At 47.6% G+C, this 16,922-nt stretch overlaps 2 protein-coding genes across 7 annotated transcripts; both read left to right on the forward strand.

Annotated features, from left to right (window-relative positions):
• Nucleotides 1-586: 586 nt before the first annotated feature.
• Nucleotides 587-1,276, forward strand: LOC125532770. The gene is made up of 2 exons (XM_048696692.1): nucleotides 587-609; nucleotides 904-1,276. Exons 1-2 carry the CDS (start codon nucleotides 587-589, stop codon nucleotides 1,274-1,276), a joined length of 396 nt encoding a protein of 131 aa, XP_048552649.1.
• A 722-nt stretch (nucleotides 1,277-1,998) lies between these two features.
• On the forward strand, nucleotides 1,999-6,310 carry LOC125551743 (pentatricopeptide repeat-containing protein At5g65560-like). Of its 6 annotated transcripts, XM_048715073.1 has the most exons (4): nucleotides 1,999-4,900; nucleotides 5,219-5,265; nucleotides 5,446-5,524; nucleotides 5,917-6,310. In XM_048715073.1, exon 1 carries the CDS (start codon nucleotides 2,108-2,110, stop codon nucleotides 4,610-4,612), a length of 2,505 nt encoding a protein of 834 aa, XP_048571030.1. In that variant the 5' UTR covers nucleotides 1,999-2,107; the 3' UTR covers nucleotides 4,613-4,900; nucleotides 5,219-5,265; nucleotides 5,446-5,524; nucleotides 5,917-6,310. The 6 variants fall into 6 exon arrangements, with proteins under 6 accessions (XP_048571030.1, XP_048571011.1, XP_048571028.1 ...); XM_048715054.1 differs by having other exon boundaries at nucleotides 5,219-5,524; XM_048715071.1 differs by lacking the exon at nucleotides 5,446-5,524.
• The last annotated feature ends 10,612 nt before the right edge of the window (nucleotides 6,311-16,922 follow it).

The raw sequence follows: 16,922 nt of genomic DNA on the forward strand, positions 1-16,922 counted from the left end.
TGGAGATCCTCGAATTTTTCTCTTAGCTAACTTGCTTTTGTGATGTAACCATTTCATTCAAATAAAGTGTGCCACACCCTAAAAAATAACATTCAAGTACCAGACGCAGTTGCATCCATCATATTGTTCACCCGTCCGTGAAGAAAGCATTGGATCGTCCACTACGTCTCACTATCAAAGTAAGAAATTGAATCTTAACCCACACTTTACTTTTCATTTTGATAATTTGCCCCTCCCTTTCCCCCGAGATTGACGGGTGGGGTTGAGGCCACTTGCCATTGGAACAACCATCACGCAAAGTAACCCTTTTTAAGGATACGAGGCTTGTAAAGTGGGGCAAATACCGAAGCCCAAGAAGGCCCAGGCCAGAACCGAGATACCCTAATAAGCCCTAAGTACAACTACATGCATGTCTTCGCTTCAAAAAAGGTTATGAATTGCTTTTCGCTCAGAAAAGATAGGAATTTGTTGGCGTCAGCCACCCACAACGTGTTTGGCAATATTTACAAAGTCAGAGAATCCCGTTCAGCCTGCACCTCTCGGGGTGAGTTTGGTTGCCAGCATCGAGCCCAACCAGGGCCACACGATGCAGCATCTTTTTGGACCTCGGTTGTTTGGTTCATCGCACACACTGTTGAGCCCGCATAGCACGGTTCTTAAAGCACCCCTAGGCCTGGCCCATTGGGAACGGCCGAATCAGCAGTTTCCCCAGAGCCAGACCCGGGCGATGCTTCGAGGCGCACGTGGGTGGCTCTCTGGAGACGTGTGTCTCGAGTTAATCCCTCTCACCCTCCCTAATCCTCAATCCCCTCTTTCTCCCTCTACTCCAGTGCGATCCCGTCCGCCATGGGAGCAGGGGAGCGGATCCAGCACCTCGTAGAGCGGACCACGAGCATCAAGTAGTCGATATCAAACCGCCGCCGTCGCCGTCTTCTTCTTCGTCTCCGACAGGAGGAGCGGCCGAAAACCTCGGGAGGAGCTGGCTAACCTGGATCAGCTGGAGGGCGGGTTCGCCTCCATGCGCGGGCACGGGACTGAGGAGCAGCGCAACAAGTTCCTCGTGCTCCACATCTACAAGGCACTCAACAACCGCGACCACGCCACCGTCCACTCCCTCCTCGCGTCGGACCTCGAGTGGTGGTTCCATGGCCCGCCCGCGCACCAGCACATGATGCGCCTCCTCACCGGCAACGAGCCGGGCGCAGCCACGGCCACGACAGCGAGTCGGGCGCGTCCACGGTCACCGGGAGCTGATGGTGGGCACGATGGGCAGTGAAAGTTCCGACATGCTCAGAGTGTTTGACGAAATGTCAAGCCTAACCCGATGACTGTTAAGTTTTGTTGTTAACGCTGATAATCATATGCATGTATGCAATCAAATGCCGAGTAAAAATTGCATCTTAATGACAAAACCCCAATACAGACAACCAATCAACTAGTCATCTATGTTTTTGACCCTATTTTTGCTTACTCGGGCCGTGCTCAGCCTGACTAAGAGGGGAGCAGTGAAAGCAACCAAACACGTCCTGGGTGCATACCTGGCCAAACGGGCCAGCCCCGCACGGCACAACTAGCGCGACAGCGGGGGTCGTCTAAAAAACCAATCGAGCTATTGTTGATTTGTGCTACTGCCTACTGCTATGCGTGTGCTAGTGAAATTTTTAAAAAATCATGCGCTAGTGTGCTACTACTACGTAGCAGTGAGCCTTACAGTCTTGCAGGCGTGCATGCATGCCTTCGCACGAGACAGCTAGCATGCGCGAACGACGTGCCAGCGCTGTGCGCCCTGCCTCCTCGCACGTAAACGTGCCAATCGGACCTACGTGCCAGCACGTTTAGCCATGAGCCGTGCCTGGGCCTGGGAGGCCAGCACGCGTGCTGGCCCGGCACAGCCCGAGTACTTAGCGTGCCTGCCCGGGCCATGCCGTGCCTGGCCCGTTTAACCCAGGCCATGCCGTGCCGGGCCGGGCCGGCCCATTTGGCCAGGTTTGCCTGGGTGAACCAGGGAGAGACGGAACTATCATCTCGCACCAATTCAGCCAGCATCTTCCCCTGATTCGTCCCCAGATCCGATCGTTCGCTTCCCATCACTAAACTCCCACCAATTATGCGCCGCCTCTCGCCGCCGCCGGCGGTGGCGGTGGCGGAGTCCATCGACGCCCTCCGCTTCTCCACCTCTGCCGCAGCGGCGGCCGTTCCATCCCCTCCCGACCTGGACCCCCCTCGCCTCGACCCCTCCGACGTCCGATCCCACAATGCCGCCCTCATCGCATATTCTTCCAGGGGCAGTGAGGCGCCGCGCCTCGCGCACCTCCTGGCCTCCTTCGGCGCCATGCTAAAGTCCGGTGCGCCTCCCGATCGCTGTACCTACAACACGCTCATCAGCGCGCACTGCAAGCTCGCTCTCCTCGCCGACGCCAGGGCCGCTCTGGCTCGGATGCACGAGGCGGGGTTCGCGCCGGACACCTTCACCTACAACTGCCTCATGCTCGGCCTCTGCAGGGCCGGCCTCCTCACAGCTGCGTGCGGTTTGTTCGTGCAGATGCCACGCCGTTGGGGTGCCTACTACGACAGACACTCCTACACTATCCTGATCCAGGGCCTGTGTGCCGTGGGGCGCATTGACGATGCCTGTAGGGTGTTTGCTAAAATGTCGAGGGGCTGGTGCAAACCCGGCGTGCACACATACACTGTGCTGCTCGATGGGCTCTGCAAGGCTAGGCGTGTCGGGGACGCCGAGGCTTTGTTGGGTGAGATGGTCGATAAGGGTGTGGTGCCAAACGTCGTGACTTATAATGCCTTGATTGGCGGACTTTGTCAGGAGGGGAGGTTCGATGATGTGACCAAGTTGTTGGAGAAAATGGAGATGCAGCAGCGTGCTCCAGATTGCTGGACATATACCATAGTTGTCCATGGTCTGTGGAAGCATGGAAAAGTGGAGCATCGTGCCAAGGTGTTGTGTGAAGCCTTAGTGAAGGGCGTTGCTCTTGGAGTTGCCACTTACAATGTGTTGATTGATGGGTATTGTAAGGTTGGTGATATGAAGGCTGCTCTTGATGTTTTGCAGTTGATGAAGAAGAATGGGGTCAACCCAAATGTCCAAATTTTTAATGTGGTGATCCATGGATTCTGTTGCGGTGGTAAAGTGCATCAAGCGATGGCCTTCTTGACACAAATGGTTGGGGCTGGGTTGTCGCCGGATACTGTTACATTCAACTCGCTGATATCTGGTCAGTGTAGCGTGGGTGAAATGAAGATTGCTTTCCGGTTGCTTGATTTGATGGAGGATTATGGCGTTCTTCCAGATCGACAAACTTATGCCATCTTTATAGATGCTCATTGTGAGCAAGGTCGACTGGAGGAGGCTCATTCTCTCTTTTCTTGTCTTCCTCAGAAAGGTATTAAGGCACACAGCGTCATATATAATTCACTGATTCATGGATATTGCCAAGTAGGTGATATTGATTCTGCTTTTGGGCTGATGGAGAAGATGGCTTCAGAGGACTGTATATCTGATGTTCACACCTACAACGCCCTTATTGATGGTCTGTGCAAAGTGAAAAGATTGGATAGGGCTATAGATTTACTAGACAAGATGAAGAAGCAGGGGATAGAACCAACAACTTGTACATTTAACATTCTGATCAAGCAAATGCTTTGGGACAAGAAGCATGCAGATGCTGCCAAGATGTATGAGCAAATGATATCTTCTGGTTGCAAACCTGACAAACAGACATATACACTGAAAATCAGTACAGACTGGTTTGAGGGTGCAAGGAAGGAAGAAAATATAGACGTGGCTATTGTTGAAATGCATGAAGCAGGTGTTTCTCCAGATGTGGAAACATATAACTCTATCATAAAGGCGTATAGTGATGCTGGCCTGATGGAGAAAGCCTTCTTTGCACATGTGAAGATGCTTTCTGTCCCTATTGATCCAAATTGTACAACATATTCGATATTGCTTAATCATATGTGTAACAAGGATGATAGTGATGCATTTGATAATGAAAAAGTATGGAAGATGGTAGATGTGAGAAATCTGCAGGAGCTTTTTGAACAGATGTGTAAATCTGATGCTGCTCCTGGCATTAGCACATACAAGGCACTGCTGAGGGGATTGTGTAATCAGTGTCGACTGGAGGAGGTGGAATGGCTGTTGCTAAAAATGCAGGGAAACAGCGTTCTGTTGGATGAAGACATGTCTGATTATCTACTTGGTTGCTATTGTAACTTAAAGATGTACAGGGAAGCATGCGAGCAATTTAGATCGATGGCCCATCAGAGCTTTCAGCCAGGGCTAAAGTCATGCTGCCTTCTCCTTTCTGGCCTTTGTGATAGTGGAGATCATGGGATGGCTGTATCAATTTTCAGTGATATACTTGGCTTAGGGTACAACTATGATGAGGTTGTCTGGAAACTTTTAATTGATTGCCTACATGAGAAGGGGCATACTGGGGCATGTTTAGGGATGCTTTCAGTGATGGATGATAAAAAGTGTGTTGCTAGCACTAGGACATATGCATCTTCAGTTCATTTGTTGCTGGAAACTGAATGGAGATCTTGTTTAAACGGTTCACTTGTTGTAGAAACTACTTTGTCTTGGGCTTAGCCCCGGCATGGTTACATGGGAGCATAATTTTGGATGAATTCTGCTGGCCTTGAATTTGTTGGAATCTGGTTCTTGTTGTCTCACCATCAGTTGATAAACGTGAGTTGGGTCATGGTCTGGGTCCAGGATTGGTGCAGTCTACATACTGCCATCATTCGGTATACCTACACAGTTCAGTGAACTTTCACTTATCATCTGCCTGGAGTGAAGATAGAGTTTCCAAATTCCAATACTCTATCAAATTTGGCGAAGCACTCGTGACAGCAAGCTGAATGGACTGGATGGGAGGTATCCCATATTCTCATCGCATCTACTGTCTCTTTTTTATCTGTTAGTAGCGTCAGAAGTGTGTGTGTTTCATATCATATGTTGCAATCACTGCTTTCAGAAGTTTGTTGCATGCGAATATGTGACGTAGAATTTATGGTATTAAACTAAATACTCTATGATAATTGTTCTTTCCTAAAGATTGCCACACTCAGTTGTCAATCCACATTGCTAGATCAGCACCCTGTTTAGTCCTTCACATTGATTCCTGCAAATAATTGTTTTATTTGATGAAAATACTTCTGAATGCATAGTTGAAATGTAAAAATTGTAATGCAGATGTATGGAAGACTTGAGCAACACTCTTTTGTTCCCTTCAGAACAAGGTACAAGTATGTACTTCATTCAAAGTAGCATTTTTTTGGAGCGCCGAGTGTTCTGGTACATTGACTGTAGAAGCATGTCGTTTTGCAATACCTACTTGATTCCTTTGTTGCATTGCAGCAATTATCTGGGTCTTAACATTCACTGTGTCTGAGTACCCCCCTTACCCTTAATTTGGGCAGGGAAGGAGCAGCTACCATTTGTTGTATCTACCCAATCATCTACAGAAACAACAAAAGGGTGCTTAACACTGCTAAAAATGTATGTTCTTGTTTCTTTGTTGGTTAACTTTGTCCCCCCTTGTTAATCATCCACGGAGATGAGATCGGACAAATGTTATACTTGATTAAATGTGGATCCATGCACAGTACAAAAAATGAAACTATTTCGGTGCCATGAAAATCCTTTTGGTCTCTCGTTTCGATAAAACTTCGCTTGAAATCTTGGTCCACGATCATTCCTGTTTTCCAATGCCAACTGTTTCTGTAATACTCAATTCACCATCAATTGTTCTGTGCAATAACCCAATTAGCTGTTGACATAAACTATCGGCATTGGATTGTGTTGGGTCACTGAAGATGTGTCGTCACTATTAATCCATATCGTAACTTATCTCAAATTATATGGAGAAACTTACCATATGTTGGCTTTAGATGTCAGGTTAGCTCAAAATGTGGAAATGGTTGGCGAAACAATATTGTAATGGGACACAATTGGAGATATCATCTGCCCGCTTGATAAAAAGGGAAAACGAAAGTACATTCCTTAGCAGTCTGAAGCACTCTATTGCTCTTCTGTAGAGATTACTTTGATGATGATTCAGGAGATGCATGACTTGAGTAGCTGCTTGTTTGTTCGTCAAAACGATGGGCATTCCATGGTGCCAACGCTGAGAAGTACCCCCTCTGTCCCAAATTATTTGTCTTAGATTTGTCTAAAGGCATATGTATCTAGACATGTTTTAATGTTAGATATGTCCATATCTAGAAAAATCTAAGACAAGAATTTAGGACGAAGGTAATACCTTGTAAGTAAGGCCTTGTGTGACGGGGGTTTTCAGCATATCTTACGCGGACAACGTCGTCGTTTTCTGTCATCCGGACAGCCATGACATTGCTGCCGTGCACACCCTCCTACATGTCTTTGGCAGGGCTTCTGGGCTGCACACCAACTTCAACAAATGCTTGACGACCCCGATCCAGTGCATTGACGATCACATCGCCCCGATCACCTCCGAGATGCAGTGTCCCGTGGCACACTTCCTCATCACCTACCTCGGGCTGCCCATTGCCGTCCGCAAGACCTGCTCGATGAGTTTGGAGCCGATCTTCGACAAGCTCTGCAGCAAGTTATCCACCTGGCACGCCTCCATGCTCTCTCAAGGTGATCGCCTTGCCCTCGTGCGGCATGTCCTCTGCGCCATCCCCACGCATTTCCTCACGGCCATTGCCTTCAACAAAACGGCCATCAAGAAGGTGAATTGGATCATCCATGGATTCCTTTTGGCGGGCCACAAGGAGGCCAACGGAGGCCAATGCCATGTCAACTGGCAGCGGGTGTCCCGCCCCATCTCCCTCGACGGTCTTGCATCCGTGACATCTACCGCATGGGCTTGTCTCTGCACGTTTGCTGGCTATGGCTCCAGCGCACGGACCCCTCGCGGCCATGGAGCCACCTCTCCGTACCTCACGACACCGACGTGAACGCCATCTTCCGTGCCTCCACAAGCTGTCAGCTTGGCTCGGGCGACACTTGTTGCTTCTGGACCGACCACTGGATCAACGGCAGATCCGTAGCGGAGATCGCCCCTCTCGTCTACACACTCATCCCGCGCCGCCTCCGCAAAGACCGCAGTGTGCGCGACGGCTTTCACCTACGCTCCTGGGTCCATGACATTCGAGGCGCACTTGGCCCGGCGGCCATGGTGCAATACGTCGACCTCTGGCGCCTGGTGCGCCACACGCCGCTCTCCTCCACGCCAGACGTGCTCTCCTGGCGCTGGACAGCTTCCGCCACGTACTCGGCGAGCTCTTGCTACAAGGCGCTTTTCTTTGGCACGTGCGAAGATCCTCACTGGCGTCTCACCTGCCGGCCATGGGCGCCTCTTCGCGTCAAGTTCTTCCTTTGGCTTGCCATGCAACACCGCTGCTGGAACGCGGAACGGCTCGCCCATCACGGCTTGCCGTACGAGGACACGTGCGCGCTTTGTGATCAAGAACCCGAGTCCATGCATCACCTCCTCGCGGCCTGCTCGTTCTCCTGTCAGGTTTGGCATGAGATCCTCGGCTGGGCTTGCATGGCCGCCGACCTTCCAACTGAAGACACCCCCTTCCAAACCTGGTGGTCCTCCTGCCTCGACCGCTCGTCGGCCCTCGTGCGAAAAGGCCTATCCTCCCTCATCATCCTCATGGCGTGGTGGCTTTGAAAACACCGTAACGCGTGCATCTTCGACCGAGCCACTCCTTCGCTCACCCTGATCTCCGACACCATCAAAGACGAGGCGCGCCTATGGGCAAAGGCAGGCGCCAAAGGGCTACTTAACATCATCCCTGGCGAGTAGTTGCTAGTTTAGACACCTAGGGCTGAGCAGACCCCTTGTTCTAGTTTGCTCTTACGCTCGTGCACCATGCCTTCTGCGTACATGGCCCTGTATGCGTTGTAATCTCATGCTACTTTCTCCCTCTATCAATACAAAAATACGCAGCTTGCGTATTCGTGAAAAAAATGAGATAAAAGAGCATACTAGATCTATACACGCGCTTTGCTGTGCCGCTCTTCACTGCTCTTCACTGTGACGTCTTCCTTGCACAAAACTTATTCACATGTTCTCAAATAATAACTCAAACGACATTGAAGAGAACTCTGAGATCAGTTCGAATCTTCTTTCTAATTCGCATGGAAGAAATTATGGACTCTTCTCTAATAACAAGCTCGGCTCCTATTACTGGATCGTGAGTTATCTCTATTCATCCATCGAAGTCTGCAAAAGATTAAAAAAAATCGATTTTTCTAGAAAAAAATGTTGGTTTTCTATCACTCTACATCGGCTAACATCAATAAAAAACAATCAATGGCAGTAGCTGTATGTTTCAATCGGGATTGTTAAATCTCAGTCGACTGAGACTTGTGCTATATTCATAAGATCTTGTATGGAGATCCGTGAAAATTTTCTTTTTAACCTTTTCTTTTTTCTTCTTTACATGCTAAGACTTGGTTAAGTCTGAGTTATTGAGACCTAGCCACACCTTTTCTCAATATCTCACTTCTTCCGGAGCACACAATGCATAGCAGTAACCACACACAATAGAGCAAACAAATTTAGCCCAATGTCTCTTATCTGTGAATAAATTTGCTCCAAAACTGTTTCAATATTTCTCAACAGTAGCACACAACAGCAGCACATATAAAAAAAATGATATCTTCTTTCCTCAATCTTCAGAGGCACGCAATACACGGCAGCAACAACAACAGGTCGGCAAGACGGCAACCTCCGGCGGCAGCACAAAGGCCAACAACAGCACGAAGGGACGACTGCCTGGACGCACCCGTGCATGAGCTCCAGTAGTAGAGCCAGCCGGGCCTTCCTCACCACGCCATCCTTCACCGTGCTTGTCCATGGCTCCAGCCGCCTCGACTGTGCCGGCGCTTCTCCCCGGCTCCCGGCTACTCCGCCCTCCACTGTCCGCCCAGCCAGCGTTGGCTCCCGGCTACCCCGCCGTCCACTGTCCGCCCAGCCAGTGCCGGCTCCCTTCTCCATCCCTCGTCCACCTCATCGCCAGCGCCGGCTCCCTGTGCTGCAGCATGCAACACGCCGTCGCCTTCAGCCTCTCTCTCGATCTGGAAAAATATGGGAGGGCTTGGGGTGCCCGAGAGGTAGGGAAGGTGGAGAAACACAAGGCTCCCACCGAAACCCCCTCCGCAAGGACACCCCCCCCCTCCCCACTCCCCCGGAGCGCGCCGCCGGGCAAAGGCTTGCTGGCAGGCGTCGGCGGACCTTCTTCTCCCTTCGCGCGGGGCCAATTGGCGCGGGCAGGCGCTTGGATGTATGCGCGACGCTGGGCAGGGCGCGGCGGCGCGACCACGACGGTCGTCCCGGCGACGGTGGCGGCGCGTGGGGGCTGCTGGGTTAGTGGAGTGTGCCTGCGTAGGGTGGGCGGCGTCGGGGCTGTGGTGGTCCGATCCAGATCTGGCGGGCTGCTCCTCCGACTGGCTGTTCTCGCGGGCGGCGCGGGCTGAGGCGGCGTGGTCCGGTCGTCTTCAGCGGTCCTTGGGTGCTGGAGGTGGCCGGAGCGGGGGCGTGCCATGGTGGGGTGGTCGACGGCGTCTGCGGCTGGGCTGGCCTCTTCCAGTGGTGCAGGTCAGTACGGCGGCACAAGGCTCCCTCTAGGGGTCCCGACATGGATGTGGGCTGCCACGGTGTGGTGGTGGCTCATGGCGGTGGTTTGGGTCGTTCACGGCGGCGGATGGACATCTCTGGCGTCGGCCCGTCGGTGTACCGCATGTGTCGACCTTCAATCCTTCTTCTCAGTCGTTCGTCCGCTATCTTCGTCGATGGTTGGCCCTCCCCCAACTATGGTCCATCACTTGTCTCGCACCCGGCAGTAGGACCGAGCTCGTTTCGCGCCCAGCAGTAGGACTGACCTTGTTTTGCGTCCGGCAGCAGAACCGAGGTCATCTCGCGCCCGGTGCCGCAGGACGGGGCGATGGAGACCAGTTTTGGCCGGCCTATTGGGTCTCGGCACTGCGGCAGCCTAGGGGTGCGAAAGGCGGGTCCTTTCCGCTCGTGTCTTTGGTTGGGGTAGCGGCGGATCTTAGGTGAGGTGGTGTCCAGGTATTGGATGCCGAGGCGGCGGCCTTGGTGGTGGGTCCGCGAGGCTCATGTGCAGAGCCCGTGGCTTTGGTGCTGCCCGGTTGCCATGGCCGTGTGGGCGGCGTGGTATTCGAGGTGTGGCGTTTGGTGGCGGTGAATGGTGGTCGGGGTGAAAACCTGCTCTATCTTCGGACGGACCAGCGGCGACGAAACTCGTTCCCTTCTTGAAGGCGTCGTCGTAGTTCTCATTGCCCGTCGTGTTGCTTCAGGTGGTAGTCTTATGATGGCGACCCAATCTTTCAATGAGAGTGGGGATTGATGGGAACGTTGCATGGAAAACAAAAAAGTTCTACGCACACGCAAGATCTATCCATGGAGATGTATAGCTACGATAGGGGGAGAGCATCTACATACCCTTGTAGATCTCTAAGCGGAAGCGTTTATAAACGCGGTTGATGTAGTCGTACACCTTCACGATTTGTCACGATCAAGTACCGAACAAACGACACCTCCGCGTTCAGCACACGTTCAGCTCGATGATGTCATCGCCTTCTCGATCCACCAAGAGAGGCGAAGTAGTAGATGAGTTCTAGCAACACGACGGTGTGGTGACGGTGGTGGTGAAGAACAATCTCCGCAGGGCTTCACAAGCATAACAGAAACTATGACGAAGGATAAACTAGAGGGGGTGGAGTTGCCGACACACGGCTTGGTGAATATTAATGTGTTTCGGGTGCTAGCCATGCCCCTCTATTTATATGTTGAGCCCTGGGGTCGTTTCTTGGAGAAAGAGCCTCCTCAAAGTCGGTTTAGCCCGCAAGGCAAGAGTCCTTCTCAGACTCCAGGACCAGACGCCAGGGTCTTTGGCGTCTGGCCCCCGGCCTTCGCAAAACTTCCTTTTGCACCTTCCTAAAAAACCCGTGGGCTTTACCCCTTGGCCCAAATAAAGTGTTCTCGCACCAAAACATTTCGGGAAACATCTGAAACCCCTTGCATTGAATTTCGGAACCCTTTCGGAGACCAAACACTATTATCCCACATACTAATCTTTACCTCCGGACTATTCCGGAGCTCTTCGTCATGTCCGTGATCTCATCCAGGACCCCGAACAATATTCGGTCATCAACATACATAACTCATAATACTATATTGTCAATGAAAGTTAAGCCTGCAGACTCTACGGGTTCGAGAATGATGTAGGCATGACCGAGACGCTTCTCCATTCAATTACCAATAGCGGGACCTGGACGCCCATATTGGTTCCTACATATTCTATGAAGATCTTTTATCGGTCGAACCTTTATGACAACATACGTAATTCCCTTTGTCTGGCGGTATGTTACTTACCCGAGATTCGATCGTCAGTATCTTCATACCAAGTTCAACATCGTTACCGGCAAGTCTCTTTACTCATTCTGTAATACATCATCTCGTAACTAACTCCTTAGTCACTTTGTTTGCAAGCTTCTTGTGATGCTATATTACCGTGAGGGCCTAGAGATACCTCTCTGATACACGGAGTGACAAATCCCAATCTCGATCCATGCCAACTCAACATACACCTTTGGAGATACCTGTAGAGCATCTTTATGATCACCCAGTTATATTGTGATGTTTTATAACACACAAGGTATCCCTTCGGTATCCGGGAGTTGCATAATCTCATGGTCGAAGGAATATGTATACGACATTAAGAAAGCAATAGCAATAAACTGAACGATCATATGCTATGCTAACGGATGGGTCTTGTCCATCACATCATTCTCCTAATGATGTGATTCCGTTATCAAGTGACAATACATGTCTATGGTCAGGAAACGTTAACCATCTTTTGATCAACGAGCTAGTCTAGTAGAGGCTCACTAGGGACACGATATTTGTTTATGTATCCACACATGTATTTAAGTTTTCGGTCAATACAATTCTAGCATGAATAATAAACCTATATCATGAATAAGGAAAATATAGTAATAACGACTTTATTATTGCCTCTAGGGCATATTTTCACCAGTCTCCCACTTGCACAAGAGTCACTAATCTAGTTCACATCGCCATGTGATTAACATCCATAGTTCACATCGCCATGTGATTAACACCCAAAGAGTACTAAGGTGTGATCATGTTTTGCTTGTGAGAGAGGTTTTAGTCAACGGGTCCGCAACATTCAGATCCGTGTGTACTTTGCAAATATCTATGTCTACAATGATCTGCATAGAGCTACTCTAGCTAATTGCTCCCACGTTCAATACATATCCAGATTAAGACTCGGAGTCATCCAGATCAGTGTCGAAGCTAGCATCGATGTAACCCTTTACGATGAGCTCTTCGTCACCTCCATAAATGAGAAACATATCCTTGGTCCTTTTTAGGTACTTCAGGATATTCTTGACCAATGTCCAGTGATCCACTCTTGGATTACTTTGGTACCTCCCTGCCAAACTTATGGTAAGGCACACATGTGGTCTGGTACACAACATGGTATACTTTATAGAACCTATGGCTGAGGCATAGGGAATGACTTCCATTCTCTCTCTATCTTCTGCTGTGGTCGGGTTTTGAGTCTTACTCAATTTCATACCTTGCAACACATGCAAGAACCCTTTCTTTGACTGGTCAATTTTGAACTTCTTCAAAACTTTATCAAGGCATGTGCTTTGTGAAGGTCCTATTAAACGTCTCGATCTATCCTTATAGATCTTGATGCCCAATATATAAGCAGCTTCACCGAGGTCTTTCATTGATTTTTTTATTCAAGTATCCTTTTATGCTATCCAAAAATTCTATATCATTTCCAATCAATAATATGTCATCTACATATAATATCAGAAATGCTACAGAGCCACCACTCACTTTCTTGTAAATACAGGCTTCACCGTAAGTCTGTATAAAACCATATGCTTTGATCACATCATCGAAGTATATACTCCAACTCTGAGATGCTTGCACCAGTCCATAAATGGATCGCTGGAGCTTGCACACTTTGTTAACACCTTTAGGATCGACAAAACCTTCTGGTTGCATCATATAGAATTCTTCTTTAAGAAACCCATTAATGAATGCAGTTTTGACATCCATTTGCTAGATTTCATAATCATAAAATGCAGCAATTTCTAACATGATTTGCATAGACTTAAGCATCGCTATGGGTGAGAAAGTCTCATCGTAGTCAACCCCTTGAACTTGTCGAAAACCTTTCGCGACAATTCGAGCTTTATAGACAGTGATAGTACCATCAGCGTCTGTCTTCTTCTAGAAGATCCATTTATTCTCAATGGCTTGCCGATCATCGGGAAAGTCTACCAAAGTCCATACTTTGTTCTCATACATGGATCCTATCTCAGATTTCATGGCCTCAAGCCATTTGTCGGAATCTGGGCTCATCATAGCTTCTTCATAGTTCGTAGGTTCGCCGTTATCTAACAACATGACTTCTAGGACAGGATTGCCGTACCACTCTTGTGCAGTACATGATCCGGTTGACCTACGAGGTTCAGTAGTAACTTGATCCAAAGTTTTATGATCATCATCATCAGCTTCCTCTCTAGTTGGTGTAGGCATCACAAGAACGGTTTTCTCTGATGTGCTACTTTCCAATTCGAGAGAAGGTACAATTACCTCATCAAGTTCTACTTTCCTACCACTCACTTCTTTCGAGAGAAACTCCTTCTCTAGAAATGACCCATTCTTAGCAACAAAGATCTTGCCTTCGGATCTGTGGTAGAAGGTGTACCCAATAGTTTCTTTAGGGTGTCCTATGAAGACACACTTCTCCGATTTGGGTCTGAGCCTATCAGGCTGAAGCCATTTGACATAAGTGTCGCATCCACAAACTTTAAGAAATGACAGCCTAGGTTTCTTGTCAAACCATAGTTCATATGGTGTCATCTCAACGGATTTAGACGGTGCCCTATTTAACGTGAATGCGGCTGTCTCTAATGCATAACCCCAAAATGATAAAGGCAAATCGGTAAGAGACATCATAGAACACACAATATCTAATAAAGCACTGTTACGACGTTCGGACACACCATTACACTGTGGTGTTCCAGGTGGTGTGAGTTGTGAGACAATTGCACATTGTTTTAAATGAAGGCCAAACTCGTAAATCAAATATTCGCCTCTGCGATCAGATCGTATAAACTTTATTTTCTTGTTACGATGATTCTCTACTTCACTCTGAAATTCTTTAAACTTTTCAAATGTTTCAGACATGTGTTTCATCAAGTAGATATACCTACTCAAATCATCTGTGAAGGTTAGAAAATAACGATATCTGCCGCGTGCCTCAACACTCATCGGACCGCATACATCGGTATGTATTATTTCCAATAAATCATTAGCTCTCTATTGTTCCAGAAAATAGAGTTTTAGTCATCTTACCCATGAGGCATGGTTCGCAAGTATCAAATGATTCATAATCAAGTGATTCCAAAAGTCCATCCGCATGGAGTGAATAGAGGTGAAGGTGTCCCGATGTTTTGATGAGATAGCTATCGTTTTCTGTGGAAGTCGACTTTAACGATCCGACTACGAACATGCGAAGACGTCGCGCCTTAGCAGTCGCTAAACCAACTTTCGAGGGGTTATTGACCACGTCGGTGCACGATCAAACTGACCACGAGGGTCTATTTCCTGCGAGCAACCAAAGAACAAGCAGGAATCTGAGATTGCAATTTGGATATTGCGAATAAAAGAGGAAAACTTTATTAATGAAGGTGGGGTTCTGTGACGTCTTGGTCTGGTTGTTGGACACAAACAAAGTACACGAAGTTGCAACTTTAGTGAACTTTTAATCTAAACAAAATCCAAAGTCTAAACGATGCCCTAAGGGCTGTATATATGGAGGAGAGAGGGGGAATTTTGTGGCCCTTGGAGGAGGGGTCCAAAACTAACCCTAACTCTTGTTTCCCCACACATACGGACTCTAAAAACAACCTATAATCAAGTATTTCGAAATTACATGGGCCTGGCCCAAAAATAAGGTGACGCAGCACCTAGAATAGCCTCTGTATGAAATTTATGAAGTGGCATCTTGTATATTTCTTCCAAGGCTTCATGCACTCATTATGGTGGCTTCAAAGTCCTGGAATCATCACTTGTAACTCCGTTCTTGTTCCCCTTGCGCATGCCATCATCTCCATGCTTGAACTTGCTCCAAGGTTCATCTTTCTTGTCCAAGCTAGGCCCTTCATTTGTAAGAAAAACAAATGTATCCAATTTAGGCAGCATCATATTCTCATGAACATTAGAATCGTTACCAAGAAAGGAAAGTACATGGTAATTCAATTGGCGTGCGCGAGCTCTAGTAATTGGTCCAGTATGTATAGCAGCAGGGGTTGTGGGTGTAACAATGTTATTGATGTCCTCATCATCCTCCCCCTTCTTGAAATGAAGTCGTCCTCGACGGAAGCTCATCTTCCTCACCCAAATAAGGCTTCAACTCTGCAATGTTAAAAGTGTGACTAACCCCAAAATCTGCAGGCAGCTCAAGTTTATATGCATTATCATTTATTTTCTCTAACACCTTAAAAGGACCATCGGCACGTGGCATTAGTTTTGATTTGCGCAAATTAGGAAATCTATACTTACGCAAATGTAACCAAACAAGATCTCCAGGTGCAAATAGAACATGTTTTCTACCCTTATCTCCACCAAGTTTATATTTAGCATTCATACGCTCAAGGTTTTCCTTAGTTAACTCATGCATTTTTGAAATCAATTCAGCACGTTCTTTAGCATCAAAATTAACCTTCTCCGAAGATGGAAGAGGCAACAAATCAATAGGTGCACGAGGTAGGAAACCATACACAATTTCAAAAGGGCACATCTTAGTAGTAGAATGCAATGAACGATTATAAGAAGATTCAATATGAGGCAAGCATTCTTCCCACATTTTCTTATTATTCTTCAAAACAGCCCTAAGCATAGTAGACAATGTTCTATTGACTACTTTAGTTTGTCCATCAGTTTGGGGTGACAAGTAGTACTAAAAAGCAGTTTAGTCCCCAACTTAGCCCATAAACATCTTCAAAAATGGCTAAGAAATTTAGTATCATGATATGCAACAATAGTATTTGGCACATCATGCAAGCGAATAATTTCACGAAAGAACAAATCGGCAACATTAACAGCATCATCGCTTTTTATGACATGGTATAAAGTATGCCATTTTAGAGAATCTATCCATGACAACAAATATGCTATCCCTCCCCTTCTTTGTTTGAGGTAAACCTAAAACAAAGTCCATAGATATATCCTCCCAAGGAACACTAGGTACAGGCAAAGGTATATATAAACCATAAGAATTGAGTCGTGACTTAGCTTTTTGACATGTAGTGCAGTGAGCAACAAAATGCTCAACATCCCGTCTCATCTTTGGCGAAAATAAATGTGTAGCAAGTACGTCCTCCGTCTTCTTCACGCCAACGTGTCTCATTAATCCTCCTACATGCGCCTCCTGCAACAACAAAAGACGAACGGAGCTAGTTGTAATGCATAGCTTGTTAGCACGGAACACAAATCCATCATTAACGACGAACTTGTTCCACGTTCTTCCATATTTACAATTCTGCATTACATCTTTAAAATCAACATCATGCACATATTGATCATTGATGGTCTCCAGACCAAATATTTTGAAGTCAAGTTGTGAAAGCATAGTATAGTGACGAGACAATGCATCAGCAATAAAATTTTCTTTACCCTTCTTGTGTTTAATGACATAAGGGATAGTCTCAATGAATTCAACCCATTTAGCATGTCTACGATTCAGTTTAGCTTGACTTTTAATATGTTTCAATGATTCATGATCAGAATGTATAAAAAATTCATTGGGCCATAAATAATGTT

Source organism: Triticum urartu, chromosome 1, assembly GCF_003073215.2.
Source record: "Triticum urartu cultivar G1812 chromosome 1, Tu2.1, whole genome shotgun sequence".
NCBI classification, from domain to species: domain Eukaryota; kingdom Viridiplantae; phylum Streptophyta; class Magnoliopsida; order Poales; family Poaceae; genus Triticum; species Triticum urartu.

Bases quoted from the DNA above. Each gene is read 5' to 3' on its own strand.
- LOC125532770 (XM_048696692.1), top strand. From the start codon at position 587: ATGCAGCATCTTTTTGGACCTCG. The intron at 610-903 runs GTTGTTTGGTTC...AGCATCAAGTAG, and splicing joins CAGCATCTTTTTGGACCTCG to TCGATATCAAACCGCCGCCG.
- LOC125551743 (XM_048715054.1), top strand. From the start codon at position 2,108: ATGCGCCGCCTCTCGCCGCCGCCGGCGGTGGCGGTGGCGGAGTCCATC.